The sequence below is a fragment of the Felis catus genome, chromosome X, assembly GCF_018350175.1.
Source record: "Felis catus isolate Fca126 chromosome X, F.catus_Fca126_mat1.0, whole genome shotgun sequence".
Classification (NCBI taxonomy): domain Eukaryota; kingdom Metazoa; phylum Chordata; class Mammalia; order Carnivora; family Felidae; genus Felis; species Felis catus.
The window spans coordinates 88,941,620-88,963,614 of record NC_058386.1 but is presented as its reverse complement, the minus strand read 5'-3'; the positions used below and the strand labels follow the sequence as shown (position 1 = coordinate 88,963,614).

At 42.8% G+C, this 21,995-nt stretch overlaps 1 protein-coding gene across 3 annotated transcripts in view; it reads left to right on the top strand.

Moving 5' to 3' along the window:
* Positions 1-21,995, top strand: part of GUCY2F (guanylate cyclase 2F, retinal) — a 112,537-nt gene that overhangs the window by 68,118 nt on the left and 22,424 nt on the right. For all 3 annotated transcript variants that reach the window (XM_006943916.4, XM_019824153.3, XM_019824152.3), the window contains exons 9-15: positions 1,066-1,242; positions 3,467-3,623; positions 9,015-9,164; positions 12,115-12,263; positions 14,509-14,672; positions 15,455-15,647; positions 18,899-19,073. In XM_006943916.4, the coding sequence (XP_006943978.1) occupies positions 1,066-1,242; positions 3,467-3,623; positions 9,015-9,164; positions 12,115-12,263; positions 14,509-14,672; positions 15,455-15,647; positions 18,899-19,073 (1,165 nt within the window). The remainder of the gene's footprint in view (positions 1-1,065; positions 1,243-3,466; positions 3,624-9,014; positions 9,165-12,114; positions 12,264-14,508; positions 14,673-15,454; positions 15,648-18,898; positions 19,074-21,995) is intronic.

Here is a 21,995-nt window from a genome sequence, read left to right as displayed (position 1 = left end):
GGTGAACATGTGCAGATTTGGGGAGAGTGGCACATGCTTGGAGAGGGCATGAAAGTTCCACACCTTTCCCCTATACCTTGCCCTATGCATCTCTTCCATCTAGCTGTTCCTGAATTATATCCTTTTATAATAAACTGGTAACCTAGTAAGTAAAATGTTTCTGTGAATTTTGCGAATCACTCTAGCAAATTATTGGAACCTCCAATCTATTCCTGGTTTGTCAGCAGCCCAGGTGACCTGGATTTGTCACTGGTGTCTGAAGTGTGTGTGTATGGGAGCAATCTTGTAGAACTGAACCCTTAGCTTGTGGTATCTGATGCTATCTCCAGGCAGGTATTGTCAGAATTGAATTATAGGACACCCAGCTGGTGTTGAATAATTGCTTGGTTATATGGGAAGCCCCTTTCCCCAACAGACACAGTGGAATTGGCGAGCAGAACCTTTATGGCCATACCAAAATAGCACAGACTTTGTGGCTTAATACAACACCCATTTATTATCTCAGTGTTCTGTAGATCAGAAGTCTATGTGTACTCAGCTGGGTGCTCCACTTAGTATCACACAAGGCTGAAGTTAAGGTGTCAGTCACGCTGGACCCTTATTTGGAGTCTCTGGGGGTAAATCACTTCTAGGCTCAGTCAGATTGTCAGCAGAATTTAGTTCTGTACAGTTGTAAGACTGAAGTCCCTATTTCCTTGCTGGGTGTCAGCTGAGAGCTGTCTGCAGCTTCCAGAGGCTGCCCATATTCCCTGACTTGTAGCCTCCTTCCTCCATTTTCAAAGTCAACAATGGAGTGTTGAGTTCTCACACTTTGAATCTCTCTGACTCTTGCTCCTCCCTCCTCTTTTGGTTTGAAGGACTCATATAATCAGATTAGGCCTACTTTTTGCAATATAACATAACAATCACAGGACTAAAATCAGAGATTGGAGATAATGGGGGCCAAAATTCAGCTTATCACAGCAACCAGTCATAGGAAGAATGAAGAGAAGGGTATGTGCTCTAAACTCTAGTCCCCAGTTGTGACAGGACAGTTGTGACTTTTCTCTCTCCCTCTGTTTCCAGATGAAGGACCTACGTCATGAAAATATTAACCCTTTATTGGGCTTCTTCTATGATTCAGGAATGTTTGCCATTGTGACAGAATTCTGTTCCAGAAGGAGCCTAGAAGACATATTGACAAATCAGGATGTGAAACTTGACTGGATGTTTAAATCATCACTTCTGTTGGATCTCATCAAGGTTAATGGAAAGACTGAGGAAATTTTAGATTTTCCCTAGAGATTAGAATTTAAATGTTTTTGGGATGTTTTATTTTCCTTGGGTCATTGTGATGATCTCACTCTTCCACCTTCCTACCCATGGTCTACCCCCATCCCTTCTCATAGTCCCTTTGTCCATATCTATTATAAGGTACTGATATAGAAAAGGTTTACTCTTCCCACCCCTGTTCCTCAATTTGAGGGCCAGATTTGTCTTTACTTCCTGTTGCCATTGAGCACTCTTTACCTTAAGCAATACTTTCTTCCATCCTGTTTCTCTGCGTTCTGGATGTGGAAAAGTACTCATTCCCAGATCCTTTGGTGCTGCTTAGCTTCATCTCCTGGTTCGCCTTCTAAAAGGTGCTTCAGTCTAGAAGTAGGTGACAGGTCTTTACATACCATTGGTGTAAATATAAAACTCAGCATGACCAGAAAGCCAAAAGACCATAGGGTCTATTGGGCAGCAACTCCATTCTCTGAGGCAAGGACTATTGACAGCTAAGGGGGTTCATGGATGGGTCTATGCATTGGCTTTAGTGCAGTCCTTGAACTCCTTGGAATAATATGCAAATTTTATCTACATGCATTTTTATGGAGCTGAACTGCTTAATCAATGATTTGTTGAGCTTCCTGCATATTGACCAGTCTTGACCTTTCTATTGTGGCCTAACCTTTTTCAAGGTAGTTTTATAGACATTATCGCATTCCAATTGTCCATAAAATAAGTGTGATTAGCCTCCTTTTACGGAGGTTCAGAGAAGCTAAATGAGGTATACTTTGTTATATAGTGTCTGCCATACATAGTAAGTGCTCAATAAATATTTATCAGCCTACTATTAAGTGGCAGAGCTGATAATAGAATCCAAATCTCCTGATTTCAATTCTAGTACTCTTTCCACTCATCCTATAAGCAAGGTCCCGTGAGTTAAGGGAGAATCTTCTAAATGACAGTCCTCTCAGGCCCATGATAAATGAAAGCCAAGCATTAGACAACCCTGGGGGAAATCTCACCCACTGCAGACTTGGCTTGGAAGTACTGGGGACTGCAGATTTTCTGAGGGCACAGGATGTAAAGCATACAAATACAAAGGAGTGTCAGGCCACAAAATAGAGCAATGTACTTAAAAGGGCTCAGCATAAACAGTTCTGAGATGATTGCACTAGAATATGAATTGCATTTATATGTGAATGAATAAACCCATCTGATAGAGTCCTGGTGGATTACATTTGAATGTCATATAAAGTTGCCCAGCAAGCTGCAAAGATCAGCAGTATTCAGCTTTCATGTTCTATTTTTAATTACAAAAATACCGTATTAAATGAAATTTAAAATCACATGATATAAATATATATGGGAATACATTGACATTTACTCAACCCTCTTTCACATCTTCCCCCAAAGTTAACCACTGATGACAATTTGATGATTAACCTTGCAATTCATTTCATGTGTATTTACATACATTATAGATTTGGTTGTTTTTAAAAATATATGCTGTCACATAGTTTTGCATCTTAGTATTTTTCACTTACTTTATGGCTTAGAGATGATTCCCTGTTCATACATACAGATCTATTTTATTGCTGTTAACTGCTGGAGAATATTCCACAGTTGGGATGCACCACAATTTGGACAGTTCCTTCTTGATACATACTTACTATAGTTTTAATGATATAATATTATAAAGCAGAGCTGCCTTGAGCATTCTGGTGTATGTCTCCTTGTGCAGATGTACAAGCATTTCTTTAGAGGAGAAGCAGAATCCTTAGGTCACAGGGTATGCATGCTTTCAATTTTGATACCTGTTGCCAAATTGCCCACCAAAAAGGTGAACCAATTTTCATTCCTGCCAATGGTGGATGAAAGTTGGGCTAGACCTTTTGGGGGGAAATCAGAATCTTTCAATTCTTGGAAATTATGTATGCATGGATCTATCCTATGTTTGAAATGTCAATAAATCTCCCAATAACAGACACTTCTCTATACATACAAGATACATTTATTCATCAAAGCATAAAATTTTAGAGCTGGAAGGGACCTGGAAATAATTCTTGTCAAAATTTTGCTTTGCCTGCATATAAGAAAAAAGGGCTGAATTCTTGACTATAATAGCTCATACCATTAACAAGCTCAGACACTGGCTTCTAAAAGCACAAAATAGTTAAATTAGTTACTAAATAAATCCTGTTTGTATCATCTGCAGGGCATGAAGTACTTACACCACAGAGAGTTTGCTCATGGGAGGCTGAAGTCTCGGAACTGTGTGGTTGATGGGCGTTTTGTACTAAAAGTGACAGATTACGGCTTTAATGATATCTTGGAAACACTAAGACTCTCCCAAGAGGAACCTTCTGCAGAAGGTAAGCAATGTATTATGCCCTTCTGATGCATACAAGGTAACTCCAAAATTCAAATGAGAATACGCACTGAATTAAAGCCTCAGGCCGATTCAACTACCTACTTTTGTTGAAAATTCAGCCTCATTTCCAAGCCAAAGGAGTTGAATGAAGTCTGCAGGCTGTAATCTCAGCACAGCCTACCCTTCAGAACAAAGCCAGTGCAATAATGTTGAGTTCCTGCTGTGGCAGGATTAGGCGGTATTGTTTGGAGACCCCAGGAGTCTCTGGAGGAACTTGCTGAGCTATAGGCACACAGTAGGTGCTCAATAAATACCTGTCAAGTTGAATGGAAGGTAATTTGGTAGCTGGACCCCCACGAAGCACATGCTGGAATGGGATGTCACTAGAGCCTACCCTCACTCTCTCAGTCTGAGAGAAAGAAGCAAGGAGGGGGCTCCTAACAAGTAAATACTCTGTGGGTTGTGTGGGATGGCTTCAGACAGAAGTATGGCCTTCTAGTAAATAAGTAGGCATGCCTGTAAACTCCCGTTTTGTGTTTTTGTCTTCTGTTTAGGGCCCCGGTGGCAGCACCAAACAATGCCTGTAGGGGTCATAACAGATCAAAGAAAAAGGAGAAATCTGAGATGGGGAATTGGGAGTGGGTGAGTGAAAAATAGGAGGGAATGTACTGATGGAAGAGAAGAAGGAAGAAAGAGAAAGAGTAGAGAAGGAGAGAATGAACTGAGTTAAATACATATAGGAAACTTGGGCATTAAAGGTTTTGACCAGCACTGCAAGGGTGAAGAAGAGAGTGACATAAAAACACAGAGAAACCGACAACCCCAAAAAGGCAGACAGAGGGACATATCAAGATAGCAACATATACTCATATTCTTAAGAGTCTGTGGCATTGGAACTTTTCACACTGCAGACTTTACTACATAAGAGAAACGAAAACTGAAAGACACAGGGAGGACACATGCATACAGACAGACAGACAGCTCAGCCATCAGTGGCATCATCTTCGTGCTCTATAAAACTTATGGAATACTGAACTTTAGGGAGGCATCTAGTCCAACTTTCTCATTTTACAGATGAGATCACTGAGACTCAAGGTTTGCCCAAGTCCTGCAGCTACATAGCAGCAGTGCCAGGAATTCAATTCAGGTTTTTGGAAGACTGGCCCCTACATCTAGCTAAATTATGGCTTATAATAACATTTTCCTTTCTCTGCCCATCCATACTTTGGAGGACTTGAAGCTCCTGGTAATCACAGTAAAAACCATGTGATATTCTCTCTTTCTCTCTCCGCCCCCCACCCCCTTTCTGTGGACCTGTTCTTGTTGCCAACTTAGTCTTATGGTTATTGTTTGGCTAATTCCAATTTGAAATCTTGAATAGTTGCCTGGTGTTAATGCTGAGGATGTTGAGGACAACGGCTGTAGATTGGCAAGTACTTAGCTTCCTGTCACTATGAGTCATCTATAAAAGATAAAACACAATGACCAGCCACCCAGAGTTCCACTTAATTCACAGGTTGGCAACTTGCAAACTTAAGAAGCTCTGGTATTAGAGTGGGGAAAAGATAGTGCGTGTGTGTGTGTGTGTGTGTGTGTATGGATCTGGCCTGTCTCTTGCTGTCTCTCCCTCTTACTGCTTCATTTCACTCTCCAAATTGCAATGGCAGTCTGGATGCTCAAATCCACTCTTCACGCACTGCAGCCAGAGGGGAGTTTTCTCAACTGCAAATCTGATCATGTTACAGCTGTGCCAAAACTCACTGAATGGCTTCCCATTGCTCCTAGGATAAAGTTCAAATTCCTTTACATGGCTTATGAGCCCTGTGTGGTTTGGGCCTTGTGGACCTCTCGTGCTTAATCACTCCCTCTCCACATCTGTGCTCTAGCAGTACTGAGCTCCTTCCAGTTGTTTACCCCAGGCTCTCTCTTACTTGCAGGTCTTCACACATGCTGTGCCCATTCCTTGGGATACTCTTCCCTTCCCAGTCTGTTATACACTCCTCTGAGTCTGGCTAAATTCTACTCTTTCTTCAGGGCTTAACTTTAATACCACTGATTTAAGAGACTTTCCATGACCCCCTTTGCTCAGCTAAGCTCCTCTCTTTATGATCCTTAGGGCTTTAAACTTTGTTGTTTTTTTATATTAAACATTTAAAAATGTTTATTTATTTTTTGAGAGGGAGAGAGACAGAACGCAAGCAGGGGAGGAGCAAAGAGAGAGGGAGACACTCAATCTGAAGCAGGCTCCAGGCTCTGAGCTGTCAGTATAGAGTCCATCGTGGGGCTCCAACTTGTGAACCGTGAGATCATGACCTGAACCGAAGTCAGATGCTTAACCCTGAACCAAGCAGGTGCCCCTGAACTTTGTTGTAATACCATACTTTAAAAACATTTTTTAAAAATGTTTATTCATTTTTGAGAGACACAGCATGAGCAGGGAAGGGGCAGAGAGAGGGAGACACAGAATCTGAAACAGGCTCCAGGCTCTGAGCTGTCAGCACAGAACCCAACACGGGGCTCGAACTCACAAACTGTGAGATCCTGACCTGAGCCAAAGTCGGACGCTCAACTGACTGAGCCACCCAGGCGCTCCAGTTGTAATATCATACTTTGTTGATATGGCATGCTGTCTTCTCTCCCTTCCCAACCTATAAGCTCTGCAAAGGCAAGAAACAGGCTTGCCTCCCTCAGTGCCTTTCACAGCATCTGGCAAAACAAATGTTTGTTGAATCAGTGAATTGATCGAATAAAATGAAATAATGAACCTTACTGCTTCCCTCTTAGATGACAGGGCTAATAGAATCTTATAATTAGGAGGCCCTTGCAAATCATCTGGCTCAACTTCCATTTTACAGATGAGGAAGCTGAGGTTTGGTAAGGTGACCAAGCTAAGATTGTGAACCCCTGTCTCTTGACTTTCAGCTCTACTTTCTTTTGCACTTCACCACGCTGGCTCTCCACAGTTGATTTTTATCACCATAGCAAGGCTCAGAGTTAGTACTGGCATCAGCAGATACAAAACAAGCCAAAGTAATTTTTCTAGTTTTCCTGAGAGTTCAAGTCTAATGGCAGGTAGTGGCTCTTACTTGGCTCTGGAGTGGGGATGGGGAAATGGGGGTAGGTTGTAAGTGTATTCATTACTGTCCACTTTCAATTATGTAAGTATAGTGCAGATAAAGCCTCATTTTAGCCATTAACAACATACATGTAAGTGCTCTTTGAAAATACTATTTGGTAATGATTGTATTTAATCACCTCGCTTTTTACCAGAGAGTTTTGCCCTCTTTTCCCTTCTTGTGCTTTTAAATGTGCAGGAGAGAGGGTAACAGAAGAAGCAGCTGCGTTTTTCTTGCTCCAAGATACACCCCCCCGCCCCTCCAAACCATATCAGAAATGTATTCCTGAAATCCCACAGTCAGAAATGTATTCTTTTCACCAAAGTAATGTTCAATCTTTTGGTTATTTGCAAATACAAATCCTCCTAGACAAGAAGATATAATGGCAAAATCATTATAGTAAAAATATCAGAGAATGTCATGAGGGTGGGAGAATGTAGGGGTGTGGGACAAAGGCTGGGGACATCTGGGAGACAAAGGGAGAAAGTGAGTACATGATTGGGGGGTGAGGCTAGAATTCCTTGTTCCACCATTTTGATCAGGATTGGCTCAAAATAGGAATTTCCAGGGCGAGTTTCTCTTTCCCAAGTTTCACTAACAAATCAAAATAACCTCTGACCTTTCCATCCTCCGGCCTGCTTCCCATGGGCTAGTCCCGTGGGATCCCTTCTCAATACCCCAAATTTATAGAGATGAAAAGTTAGCCAGCACTTTCCCCCTGCACTCACCCTCACCCTCAGCAGACACTCTTCTCCAGACTGCCTTCCTGGACTTCAACCCCTTGTTTACTCCAAACATCTCCCCTCCAAGGAGCACATGAATCCCATCCCCAGCCCAGTCACTACCTTCATTATAGCCTTCCTGTGTATCTGGTTCCCTGTCCTGCTGCTGCTGCCCCCATCCCCCATCCCCCATTCTGGCCCCCTTCCCCTCGCCTCCGCCTCCGGCTCTTACTGTAATAACTTCCTAGCTGGTCTCCCTGACTCCAGCCTCTCTCCTTCTTCAATCCAGTTTGTGCAGGTTGCCAGATTAATCTTCCAAACACAGCTTTCATCAAATCCCTTTCCAGCTCCCGCACCCCTACTGCCTTTTGTATTCACTCCAAATGCCTTCATTTGGCTCTCAGGGCCTCTCACCTTCTGCCCTCATTCTTCCAGCCACTCTCCCTCCCCCACTTCATCAAGCCCATTTCTCATTTCTCATTATTCCTTAACAGAGCCCTTCTCTTCAGCCAAGCTAATCTGCTTACCACCACCCCCATCTGCAATTTGCTCCTTTCTACTTCTCGTTCTTTTGCACGTACTGTTCTTTCTCCCTGCAAAGCCCTTACCCTCTCAGCTCTAGGAAACTGCATCCTTGACCTTTTGAACAAACTCCTTTAAGATTTAACTTTTTCCAGGAAGCCTTCCTGGATTAATTTGACCAGCTGTTTTCTCTTTTTCTAGTTTGAACTTCATGGAATTGCCAATATTCAACCATTTTTGACCCACAGAAATGGCAATTTCATATGATTCAATGTAAAAGGCTGCCTCCAGCTTTTGACTAGTCCATTTATATTATTAATGTGTATTTCTTTCTACATTACTTAAGTGGCCCTGCCGTGTATTGCAGTCAGGGGTTCACAGGTCTGTCTTGCCCACTGGTCTGTGAACTCTACGAGGGCAGAGGCAAGGTCAAATTCATCTCTGGCACCATCCCTGTACCTAGCATAGTGCCTCGTACATAGTAGACCCTTAATAAATAGTTGTAGAACTGACTTGAAGGGACTGTTGCACCTTTTTGCTCTGTGAGGAATAGAGGGAGCCTGGAGATCCTCTAATCCTCTTAGAGAAGACCTGGAGAAAGCAACTTGTGAATCCCTGAGCTCCAACACAATCAAATTACCAGGCACATATAGATCTCAGCAAACAGCAAATCCATGGCAACTAGAGTGGTTGTGCACTTGCCTTTCCCTGGCAGCCTGCCAATTGCTACTTGCAGGTTCAAGAGAGCAAGAAAGAAAGTGCCAGATAGTTTTGCTACTTTGAGCTTCTCTGCCCTTCCCCACACCTATGCTGTGTCTGCCTGCATGGTCCTGGAGTGGGGAGAGTAGTATGCTTTCTCTGTGCGTTATTTCTTAGATTCATAGATTTGGACCCTGGGGGGCACTAGCATGCCATTCTATCTAATAAAAATATAAAGCAGTCAATGAAACAGCACCCTTGGAACCCTTGAGGGCATTGCAGATGCTGTCAGTTAATCCTTCCTGCATTTATTACACAATGCTTTCTTTTCAGAGTTGCTATGGACGGCCCCTGAACTGTTGAGAGCTCCAAAGGGCAGCAGGTTAGGTTCTTTTGCAGGAGATGTCTATAGCTTTGCCATCATCATGCAAGAAGTGATGGTCCGGGGCACCCCATTCTGCATGGTGGATCTGCCTGCCAAAGGTAAGCAGGAGGTGAGAAAAGGGCACTGGGGGCCACCATGACCCAGATCATCAGCCTAACCCAGGCTGTTGTAATTTGCCACAAGAGTGAACACTCTTATCTGTCTGTGCTAACTGCCTGCTAGTCTGCAAATAACTCGAGTTGTGTACAGGTGGGACTTGGAGCCAAACAGATTTAGGCATTTGGAAGAAATTCCGTAACCCAAGAAGCTGGCTTTTCCCAAACTGTGATGCAAGCCAAGGACCTACAGGACCTATGTTGGTCCTTTTTTTTTTCTTTCTTTTTAGGAGCCTCCTCTACTTTGAGACACTCCATGCCAGGTATTTCAGTACCCCTCAAGATGCTGGTGAATGGCAAGGTCCTTCCATATTTTCATACCATAGGCTTTCATCCTCATCTTTCATGAAAATGTTTGACTACCTGGCACAATCCATCAATGAATGGTAAAATCAGTGGGCAAAAGTTTGAGGGGAAACAGGATATTTGCATATTCTAAGAGTGTAAACCCTCTAGATACTTACTAATTACAGGTGGAAAAATAATACGTTTACTAACAGAGGATCCTGCAGACACTACCTTAACCAAGTGATCAAGGCATGTTAACCTCATGTACCCCTTGAAGTGATACACCAAGAAGGGCACAATATCACCCTTGTGGAATTTTTGCAAAAAATGCATAACCTGAATCTAACCATGAGAAAACATCAGACACACCCCTAAGTGAGAGACATTCTGCAAAATAACTGTCCAATACTCATCAAAAGTCATGAAACACAGTGACAGAATAAGGAACCATCATGGATTGAAGGAGACTGAGACACAATAATTAACTGCAGATTGGGATCTTGAATTGGATTCAAGATTGTGGGATAGAGAAGGGATATTAGGAATAAAATCGATGAAATTCAAATAAAACTAGAACAGTAGTATTAGTATTGTACCAAATGTTCATTTCCTTTGTACTATGGTTATATAAGCTATTAACATTAGGGAAGCTGAGTGAAGGGTATACAGGGAATTATTATACTACTTTTACAACTTTCCTGGAAGTCTAAATTCATTTCAAGATAAAAATTAAAAAATGCAAATAAAACAAAACAAAGAAGCCCTAAGTACTTAACTATCCTTTGCCCTACTCAGAGTCCCATATCATTCCTCTACTCAAAACTCTCTAAGTATTTCCCATCATTTGTCAAATGAAGCCCAGATTCCTCACATGACATACAAGGCTCTTCATAATCTGGCCCCTAGCCACGTATCTAAGCTTGTCTTCTGTCACCCCCTGCACACCAGCGAAACCACATGACTGGATGCACCTTGGTCTCTTATCTTTGTGCCTTCAAGAGTGCTGTTCACAGTTCCTGGAATGCCCTCACCTCCCCACTTTGCATCATCCAATTTTTACCATCTGCCCTGGAAAACCTTTTATAACTTCTTTCGCGTGGGCGAGGTGCCCCCTCTGTGCATCCCTGTGTATATGTCTGCTAGAAGGCTTATATTGTTGGTCATTGTTTATTTCCTCAATTGGACTATTAAGTCCTGAAGGGTATGAATTATGCTGAACCTCAGCAGAGAGGTAACCCATTCAACTCAGTGGTATTCTGGTAAAAGGATAAGGACTCCCTTTACCAGAGAGCAGATGAGGGCAGTCACACCCCAAGGGATTGGTTCACATGGAATCTATTACACTGAGGGCAGGGTGCTGCAGTAGAGAAACTATTCCTGGTATAGGCCAACCTGGGCTAAAGGAGCAGAAGTGTGATGTGACAAGGCACTGAGAAGTCAGAGGCAACAGCTGAAATTCTTTCATAGAAACAAGGGGACACTGTTGGAGTGTTATAGCCAATGTAAGGGTGGGGAGGGCACACTGGTGGGGCAAGCAAGGTTTGGTTCATGATAAGAATTGGAGTTGGGGGTGTTGGGAGGTGTTTAGGGATAAGAAATGAGCTCAAGAGATAGGGCTTGGATTTTACCCTCTACGTTATGAGAAGTCGTGAAAGGGTTTTAAGCAAGAAAGTGACATGGCCAGATTCGTGTTTTAAGAATGTTTGGCAGAAGGCTAGGCTGGTCCAGTTTGAGTGTGGGTTGCTGAGGACATTGGAGGCTAACTATTTTCTCCTACTTCCAGGGAGTTCTCTCAGTCTCCCTGATCTAGATCTTTGCTCACTAATGGTTTTTGGGTCTTGAACAGGGAGTTTTGGAACTCCTACTTGAAGTCTGAGGCATTTGGAAGCAAGACTGCCTGGGGTCAAATTCAAATTCTGTTACTTACTAGCCTTGTGACTTTGAGCAATTTCTTTCTGTCCCTCATTTTCTCCTTCTGTAAAATAAAAATAAGGATTCCTACCTCATCTGTTTGTAGTCAGAATCTAATGAAAGAATGCATTCAGTGTGGTTAGTCCATAGTCTGATACGTAGTAAATTTTCCACTGAAAGTGAAGTTTAAGGACAAGCAGTCAGAAGGATCCAGATGAGGTCTTGAACTATTGACTGGAGTTCTTAATCCTCTTTCCCTAGGGGCCAGGCAGGGCTCACAGCATGGATCTGGGCTGGGCCTGGGCCTTCAGGGAGGGCTAAGTGGGTCTACTGTGGAGACTGAAAAGTTTAGATGATTTGGTGGTCAGTGAAGGGAGCCAGATCATTGGAGGTGTGTAGTGTTAGAATCAATGTCAGATAGGCCACATCTAAAACCTAGTAGAAGCAGGATAAAGCTGTACCTAAATGATACTAATAGCCCAACTGGTTATTTTCTTGTCCCCTCATCAATTGAATGACACATCCTTTGCTCAGATACAATTTATATTCAAGCCACCTAAGGAGAAAGCAAAGGAGATGGCTTTCTGTGATTTTTCCTGATTAACCTCTTTCTTGGCTAAAACTCTATGATCTTTGCCAAATCCTAGTGCTTTTTCTACGATTTCTAAGACTTTTTGTTCTTGTTTCTGGACAGAAATCATAGACAGACTTAAGAAGCCTCCTCCTGTGTACAGACCAGTGGTTCCTCCTGAGTATGCCCCTGCAGAATGTCTCCAGCTAATGAAGCAGTGCTGGGCTGAAGCTGCAGAACAGCGACCAACTTTTGATGAAATATTTAATCAGGTAAGTACTCTCTGAATCTTAGCATTGCCCAGAAGTCATCCCAAAGCTGGCCTACCCAAAACTAAGTATTTGGGTTCTCATGATATTGTGAAAGGAATCTCTTGCAAGAGAGAAAATCACTCCTCTTGGGGAAGTAGCATGGGGTGGCTAGTTGGAGGCTTTTAATCCTGGAGCATTCCTAGCACATCCTCCAAGAGAGCAATGGTTGGTTTTAATGTTCTTTGGTATATGAACCTCTGTTCCAGACCATCCACAATCTGACCTAACCAAGCTTTCAGAAATAAAATTGAACCACTGGGCATTTGCAAGGCAATGGCATTGAGACTGTTAAAAGATGGGTATCATGGAAGAGATGTGGACCTTCATAGAGCTATGTTTGCTTTGGAGATCCCAGAGAACTCTGCTGAGTATACCATTTAAGTGATGCCAGATGGTTTTGGAGGGTCAGGAAAGATAAATGGTGTTTGAAAGTGTGCTCATGATGGAAGAAAGTGCAAATGGGGAGTAGTAAAGCCTTTTTAGGTTCCTAGGGAACTCCTTGAGGCAATAGAGTGCACGGAAAATGATAACTTCTCTCCTTAAGATATTGAATTTCTAAAGAGTTTGATTCTTTCCCTATAGTTGGGGATGAAAAAGGGGAAATGAGGTAAGGACAGAGAGAGCCCTGCTAAGGGAGCTAAAGTGCAGTTCCTATGTAGGAACATGCTGCTTAGGGCTTTGTTGAAACTACAGGATACCGAAACTGAGGGTGCTTTCTGTGAGTGCTGTGTCAGCTCTGGTGGAGAAGCTTTTGAGCCTGGCTGGAGTACAGCACTGAGATGCTTTGTGAGTGGCAGGTATCTGAGGCAGAAAAAAGAAAGAGTTGGATGGAAAGCCTGAGGGGCCCTGCATATGAAGTCATCCATGTCCCCAGCTAACAGTGCCTCCATTAGCCTGGCTGGGTTTCTTGAGGACACTCAAACATGTGTTCAATAGTATGGAAAAGGCAAAGGACCATGAAGGTCACATTTCTGAAAACTTACCATGAGGCAAGAGAAAAGCATTTGCTCTTGTGTTGATGCTACAGATGTTATTTCAGAAGGCAGCAGAGAAGCTGGTGATAGACAGAAGGAGTGCACATCATACGGCCTTCAAACAAGACATTGGTGGGACTGCCTTTACTGAAATGCTTCGGTACTGAAAGACAAGGATAGCCTGCCAACTTCCTGCAGCTAATAAAACTTAAATGGAAAGAGGAAGAGAGGGAGGCTCCCTGGGTTAGGCAATGGGGGGGGGGGCTTAAACAATTGAACTGGCTACTGAGATTACCTGTAGGACTTTGGTAGACATGTAGACGTGGACCAGGCTCAGAAAGGGACTCCTAGTATCAGCCTTGGGACACTGAGTGCTAAGGGGAGCATGTGTGGCCCAGCTGCATAAAAAGGGCTCATTGGGATAGGTTCCTAGACGTCTGCTCAGCAAAACTACCACCAGTCTTTTATTGTAAACACAGCCTTGTGCATGCTGACCACACCAGCAAGGAGGGGCTACACTCTTGTGATTCCAATGCTATGCCGTTCTCCCTGTCTCTGTAGATGGACAGAGTCTCAGGAGGGCTCATGAAAAAGCTGCGGCATGCACCCACCTCTAAAGGATCAGGGCATAGAATGGCTCAAGACCAGTTGAATTTCTACATGACCCTGACTGACATGAAGGGCAGGTGGTAGGGCACATCATTATTCCTGGACCCCATGGTAAGAAATAGGGGTAGATTTTACCATGTAGCTCTTGGGTCATATTTAAGAGGTCAAGGAACCTCCCTCTGTCCAAGAACTGATAACACAGTGGCATTAGAAGTAAGGATGATTTCATAGGCTGATTATCTAGAAGGGTAAAACTGTGCTTCCTTCTCTCTTTCCTCTTATCCCACTCACAAATGGCCAGAGCTCAAGACCAGATCCTATTGTCTTTGAAGTGGCTACTATTCATGTGACAGCATCTGGGAACTGAAGAATCCTTCCCAGAACACCTTTGCTCAGATTTCAAAGAACCAGAAGGGTAGGGGAAGAAGTGCTCAGGGGAAAAGAGTCTTGTGAATGGGCCAGGTAACAATGAAGTTGAGTGGTGACTTTTCCTACTTATACCTAGGTTTACTTCTCATGCCCTGGCATTTTGGAGGAAGGGATTTTTGATGAGGTGTCCTAGCCATCATCTCTGAGTTTGTGGGTTAAGAATTCCCTGGCTCCTTTTTCTGTTTTACCTCCAGTTTAAAACTTTCAATAAAGGGAAGAAGACCAATATCATTGATTCCATGCTTCGGATGTTGGAACAATATTCTAGCAACTTGGAAGATTTGATCCGGGAACGGACTGAAGAGCTGGAAATTGAAAAACAGAAAACGGAAAAGCTTCTAACACAGATGCTACCACCGTATGTGTGAACACCTGAGGAGTGTAAATCCTTGTAACAGTGTGTTCTATTAAAAATAGAAAAAAAATTACCCATCAACTAACTGCTCCCTCCCCCTGTCCTGTACCCTCTTTACTCCCAGTAGGTTTGAGTCACACCTTCAAATCAAAGATGAATTGGAAACCAAGGGAGAAGAGCACACTTCCTAATTTCCCACTACCTGTGGATCATGCTGGTCATTTAAGTTTTTGGTGCTTCAGTTTTTCTATGTGTCACTTCATGACTTTGCCTGGAAGTTGACCAATTAAAAGGAGGCAGTTCTTTGAGCTCCTAGAAGAAAGTAGCAGAGTTGTTCTTCTAGGTTTTTTTCTTCCTTAGTTCAAAGCCTTATCTGTTGATACAGTTTCCAAAATTTCCAAGGCACCTTATCATGTCATAAGGTAATCTTCTAGGAGACAATAGGGGAAACTAGTCTCATGCAAAGCAGCCACCTAGGAACATTCCCCGAGTGAAGGGACAGCTGAGGAAGAAGGATAGCTTGCTGAAAAAACTCCACAAAAACACAGACAAAGGCTGTCTGTTCAGTGCTGTATTCCAGCATCTGGAACAGTGCCTGGCACATCATAAACACTCAATATATATTTATAGAATAAATTAAATAATTAATGTTTTCATCCAGATGACATCTACTTACTCATCATTTACTTGGCAGTGATTTTTGGAGAAACTGTGCTCTAGCAGATGTGTGTGTGACATGCAGGGAGGCCTATATTCTCTGAGGAATAGTTGTGTCTGCTTTACAGGTCAGTTGCTGAATCCCTCAAAAAGGGCTGCACGGTTGAACCTGAGGGCTTTGACTTGGTCACCTTGTACTTCAGTGACATTGTGGGCTTCACCACCATTTCTGCCATGAGTGAGCCCATTGAGGTGGTGGATCTTCTCAATGACCTGTACACACTCTTTGATGCCATCATTGGCAGTCATGATGTCTACAAGGTAAGTTACTTAGCAGAGACATATATATTCTAGAGAGAAAATTTTTGTATGAGGCTTATTGGTATGCATTCCAAAACTAAAAGGTAGGATTTTACTGAATGTGGTTAGTTAGGAAGTAAAATTTAAATAGTATACCACTTCCATTGGTACCTTATTAGAAATGAAGGCCGGATAGAATGCATACAATTTCACACTTTACAAAGTAACAGTATGAACCCAGCAAGAGATTGCTAGTTAGATTTCCTTTGAGCTGTTTTCTAGAACTGAGACTAAGAAGAGCAAAAAAGGCTTATTGTGTTTCAGTGGCTAAGTAACCACACTGTAGGCACTATCATGCTAGGTACTGAAGGGGAAGGGGAAGAAGCATTGATGTTTTGCCCCTAGTTGATGACTGCTACAGAGTTCCTCTTGGTAAAGCTTGTGTAGATCTAATACATGCTGCTAAAATTTGGTTTCCTCCCTTAGGTAATGTTTTTATACAGGGGGGAACTCTGGCATTACATATGTCAAAGAACTATTAGACGTGAGGCTCTTTGGGATTGCTACTGGGTAACCAAGAGCCTATTTAGTAGTCTGAGGTCTAGGGAAGTCATTAATTGTGAGGTTGCAAACACCTGCCCCCACCTTCCCCCCGCCCCTCCAGCTGTCAATTTCCACTCTTCCTATCAAGGTTTCAGAAGATGAGCAGAGAACAGATGACTACATTCACTCATTTCAGGTGCCATGCTTCCTTACCCTTGATTTTATGTGTTGTCTTTATTGAGGCAGAAAATGACTAAAAATCTTACAGCTGTGCAATGCCATTTCCATGTTGTCTGCAACATGGATACTTGTCTTATTGGAGAAATATGCCCCAGGCATCCCAAACTTCAGACAGCTCCTCTGTCCCAGGAACCAAGGTAGAGCTGTGGAATGAGTACCTCCATTCATTGGATCCTTCACATTAGTCTGAAATGTTCCAACTCTCAAATCACACACAGGGCAGTGTGTTTATCTCAGATTAGGCAGGGCCCTTTCAGGTCAGGTACGGAGCCTGAGGGGTAGGCCAATCTACCTAAATAGGGCTCAGAAATAGACATCATACCTGTCAATCAGCAGGAGTACAAACTAATCAAGAAGCACACATGGAAACCACAGTGTAGGAAAAATCCATGGAATCAGACTACCTGTCTTAACTTGTTCAGTTCAAGCAGCTTGAAGAGAAAACCAAATCACCAAAAGCTAATTCAATTGAAACTAAAATCAAAGATAATTCAGCATGGGCAGTAACACAGCCACTGGTTTAATCAATGAAGCTGATACTGTTCAGACAATTGTTGGAAGTCTTAGGGCTGAGGCCATAAGATCTTTTGGTACTTTATGGCTGCAGAAGGGAGTTAGTAGGCTGTTTCCAGGAAAAAACAGGGCTATACAAATACAAAAATGAAATCTAACTTTTCACTGCTGTTTATTAAAAGCAACAGTGCGAAGGAAATAAAAATTAAACCAGAAGTGACTCACCAAACCTGTTTGTGTTTTCATTTTCTTTACCTATAAAATTGGAATCACCTCCCCTGGCACTTGATAATCTGAAATGAAAGTAAGAAGGTTACTTCAGAATTATGAAGTTGGTGCTTTGTTTACAGTTTCAATTATCCTGCCACCACCCAATCTCAACCAGACCTCCTTCTATACATCCTCTGCTTTTTTTGTGTCCTTATGCTGGCATACGCCACCCACAATTCCCCACAGCAGTCTCACACCAAGACTAGGCAGTGCCCATGCTCCCTGCCTTCTAATATCTTCATCCATACTGGTGGGGACCCCTGGGTGACTGAATCATTTGGGGGAAGAGTCAACCACTATTCTTTGATAATGGCCAGCCAGTGAGTCTCTCCCTCCCATGTAACATTTGCATCATAACCATTGCCTTCCTCTGTGCAGGCAGGCATACATATTTGAGGGCAGGGATCCTCTTCTCAAATTGCACCAGGTAAGGGAGGCCCTGGATGGTGAGGTACAAAGTCCCATGGATTCAAAGCATTATTGTTATTGGCTATATAGAAAGGCATGATGAGGGGCCTATTGCTGATTACTAAACTTTCTCTGAAGCTGAGTCATAGCCACCATCCCATGGTTTATGTCAAGACATATCAGTTTGGTGATGATGATGATGATGATGATGGCTGCTGCTGCTGATAGCTTGCCCTTATCATCTACCAGACAGGTTTTAAGTGCTTTGGCATATATTAAGTTATTTAGTCCTTAGAAAACTCTATAAGGTAGGTACTGTCATTATCCTATTTTACAAATAAGGATACTAAAGCACAGAGAAGTTAAGTGGCTTCCCAAAGCCATGCAGTCTGTAAATGGTGTATCTGGGATTCTAACCAAGGTGGTATGACATCAGAATTTCATGGTCTTAACTATTGCACTCTGTGAGTGCAGTTGTCTAGAATAACATGGATTTTAACTTGATCCAAACTTATCCTAGCAGAGCCTGACTGGCACATTTCATGGAAATCCTTTCAGCTTACTTATCTTTTGGATTTACTTGAAAAGCTTCAATTTACTAGTCACCTAAGAGTGAGGACAGTTCTGTTGGGAAGATGAGGAACATAGATTGCCTTTCTTTACAAGTATCCAGCTCTAACTGCCCCCTGCAAAGCAGTTGAGGGCACGTACTGCTCCTCCTTAGATAGGTAGCACCAGGAGAGGAGGAGGTAGCTGGTGGAAAAAGACCCAGTTCTCAGACCCAAGGCAAAGCAGAAGGGACAATCTCTTCTACCTCCTTCCTCTCCCTTTCTCTATATTTGCCTTAAGGCTGCCCCAGCTCATTTACCTGAAATCATCTAGAGAAATGCTTTGTTAGAAGAGTGCCATATTCACTTGCAGCTAGGGGGCTCTTCCATGGAAACCCATGGGAGGTCCCAGAAATCTTCCCTTCCCCTTTCTCCAGGAATTACCTGAAGACTGATAGTTCTCTAGGAATGGCAGGAATCTGCAAAGTAGCTGCACCTATTTTAGAATCTCTGGGTGTGGGACCTATACATTAGTACTTTTTTTCCATAAAGCTCCTTAAATGATTCTAATGTGCAGCCAGACCTTGAACCACTGAGAGCCTTGCTCTGTCTTCCTCCCTTTACAAGAAGTAGGCCTCCATCATATTCCTTAAGCTCTGTGAAACATAGACACATCCACATGTGTGCACACACACATGCATACAACACACACGTTATTTACCTGCTAATTCTATTTCTCATAATTCCCAGGTAGAGACCATTGGAGATGCTTACATGGTGGCCTCAGGCCTCCCAAAGAGGAATGGCAGTAGGCATGCAGCTGAGATTGCAAACATGTCCCTAGATATCCTGAGCTCCGTTGGTACCTTCAAGATGCGACACATGCCAGAGGTCCCAGTCCGGATTCGAATAGGCCTGCATTCAGGTAACAGCCAGCTAAAGTAAGAAAAGACATTCCCATGTGCTTCAAGAGAAGGGTAGAAAGGTGGGGGAGGGTATTGCTTCCTTGATTACTAGCAGCTGGTTTACCCATGTATCTAGCGCTGCGTAGTTTCTTTATGCCTACCCAAATTTTACTCTCTCGCCAGCACCTGCACTACCCCAGTGGGCAGCAGTCCTTGTCCTAGGTCCCAAACCCTTTCAGTCTACCTTTCTTGTTAGAGCCAACATTTCCTATGTACCACAAGGGAAGATTAGAAAAAGGGTAGTACACCCCTGATTACTTTATGCCTAACACTTCCCTCAACTCACTTTTATGACATACTCCTCACTCTCTGAATGCCTTTTCTCCTTGTGATTTACTGGTTCTTTTAGGAATTCCTGCTCTCTAATTGTGGCTGCTCCCCCATTTTCTGCAGTGTTCTGAGTTGCGGTCTCCTTGCTCTCTGAACATCTTGATTTCGGTTTTGCAACCCACTCCAACCTGGCTTTCATTTCCTACCATTGTCTGATAATCTCTTCTGTCTCTTTCTGTTCCTTAAATGTTGATATTCCTCAAGGTTCGGTCTTTCATCCACTGTTTTTCTCTCCTCACGTACTCTTCTCTCATTCATGTCTATGACTTTACCACTTGTACACTGATGGCTTCTGGCCCCACACCTTCAGCACAAGTGTTCCCTCTTAAGCTTCAGTTTTGTCTTTCAAGCTTGCTGCTGAAATCTCCTCCTGAATGTCCCATGGAAATCCTTTCCACGGACATTAGACTCAAATCCAAAACAGAATTGCTTTCTTCCTACATAAGCTTCCTCCTCTTCTGGTATTTATTCTCTATTTCAGTTGGTGGTACTATCACTCACCTAGTTATTCCAGTTAGCCTTGGGAGTGATCCTCCTTGACTCCTCCCTCACCCTGACTTTCACCATTCAACCATTTACCAAGTCTTGGGCAGTTTACCTTTTATTTTTATGTATGTGTGTGTGTGTGTGTGTGTGTGTGTGTATTAAAAAATTTTTATTTAATTTATTTTTAAATTTACATCCAAGTTAGTTAGCATATAGTGCAACAATGATTTCAGGAGTAGATTCCTTAATGCCTCTTACCCATCCCCCCTCCCACAACCCCTCCAGTAACCCTCTGTTCTCCATATTTAAGAGTCTCTTATGCAGGGGCGCCTGGGTGGCGCAGTCAGTTAAGCGTCCGACTTCAGCCAGGTCACGATCTCGCGGTCCGGGAGTTTGAGCCCCGCATCAGGCTCTGGGCTCATGGCTCGGAGCCTGGAGCCTGTTTCCGATTCTGTGTCTCCCTCTCTCTCTCTCTGCCCCTCCCCCGTTCATGCTCTGTCTCTCTCTGTCCCAAAAATAAATAAACGTTAAAAAAAAAATTAAGAGTCTCTTATGCTTTGTCCCCCTCCCTGTTTTTATATTATTTTTGTTTCCCTTCCCTTATGTTCATCTGTTTTGTCTCTTAAAGTCCTCATATGAGTGAAGTCATATGATATTTGTCTTTCTCTGGCTGATTAAGGTTAGCATGATACCCTCTAGTTCCATCCATATAATTGCAAATGGCAAGATTTCATCCTTTTTGATTGCCGAGTAATACTCCATTGTATATATATGCCACATATTCTTTATTCATTCATCCACTGATGGACATTTGGGCTCTTTCCATACTTTGGTTATTGTAGTTAGTGCTGCTATAGACATTGGGGTGCATGTGCCCCTTTGAAACAGCATACCTGTATCCCTTGGATAAATACCTACTAGTGCAATTTACCTTTTAAATATTTCTTGAATCTGTCTTGTCTCTACTCAACTCTCACTGCTCAAGTCTAGGCCACAAGCATCTCTTATCTGGGTCACTGCAGTAACATTTCCTTGCTTGTACTCTTGCTTCTTTCTATCCATCCTTCTCGTAGTCATCAGCATAATCTGTGTTGACTTGTCTCACCTTCCATTAGACTATTCATTTCTTTAAAAAATATTTTTACATTAATCTCTACACCCAATATGGGGCCTGAACTCATGACCCTGAGATCACATGCTCTACTGATGGAGCCAACCAGGTGCCCCTACGCTATAAGCTTTTTGATGGCAGGAACCATATCTTACTCATGTTTGCATCCTGAATGCTTAGCACACAGCAAGTGTTCAGTATTTTTCTTTTAAAGAAAAGCCCTCATCTCTCATCTGTGCTTCAGTTTCATATCTCCAACCCTCCTTAGCACATCTCTTCTTAGATGATTCACCATTATTTTGAATTCAACATATCTAAAGCTTTAAGTCATCTTTTTTTATTTTTTTAAAAATTTTTTACTGTTTTATTCATTTTTAAGAGAGAGACAGAGTGCAAGTGGGGGAAGGGCAGAGGGAGAGGGAGACACAGAATCCGAAGCAGGCTCCAGGCTCCGAGCTGACAGCACAAAGCCTGACATGGAGCTTGAACTCATGAACCACGAGATCATGACCTGAGCCAAAGTTGATGCTTAACCGACTGAGCCACCCAGGCGCCCCTCAAGTTATCTTTTTCCACAAACCATAAGCCCATGCCAATTTCCTCATGGTTGTCAGACAGCCAGCAAATCTGTTGGTTCTCCTTTCATAACGTCTCTCTTTTATCTCCCCTTTCTGCCTCCCCATCATGTCCTCCTTTCCAGTACTCATAACCTTTTGCTTGCATTACAGCAATAGCAGCCTAACAGGTTTTCATGATTTTTCCCCTTTCAGTGCATTCTGTACACTGATCTGAGAAGAAAAAAGAAAAATCATTTTCATCATGTAATACTCTGCTCAAAATTTTCTAGTGGTTCAAGTTCCTCCATCTTGAACAACCCAATATTCAATCTTGTCTCCAATTTTTCCCTACCCCCTGAACTAGGCAGATTGTTTTCTCAAAGAACTTCCCAAAATTC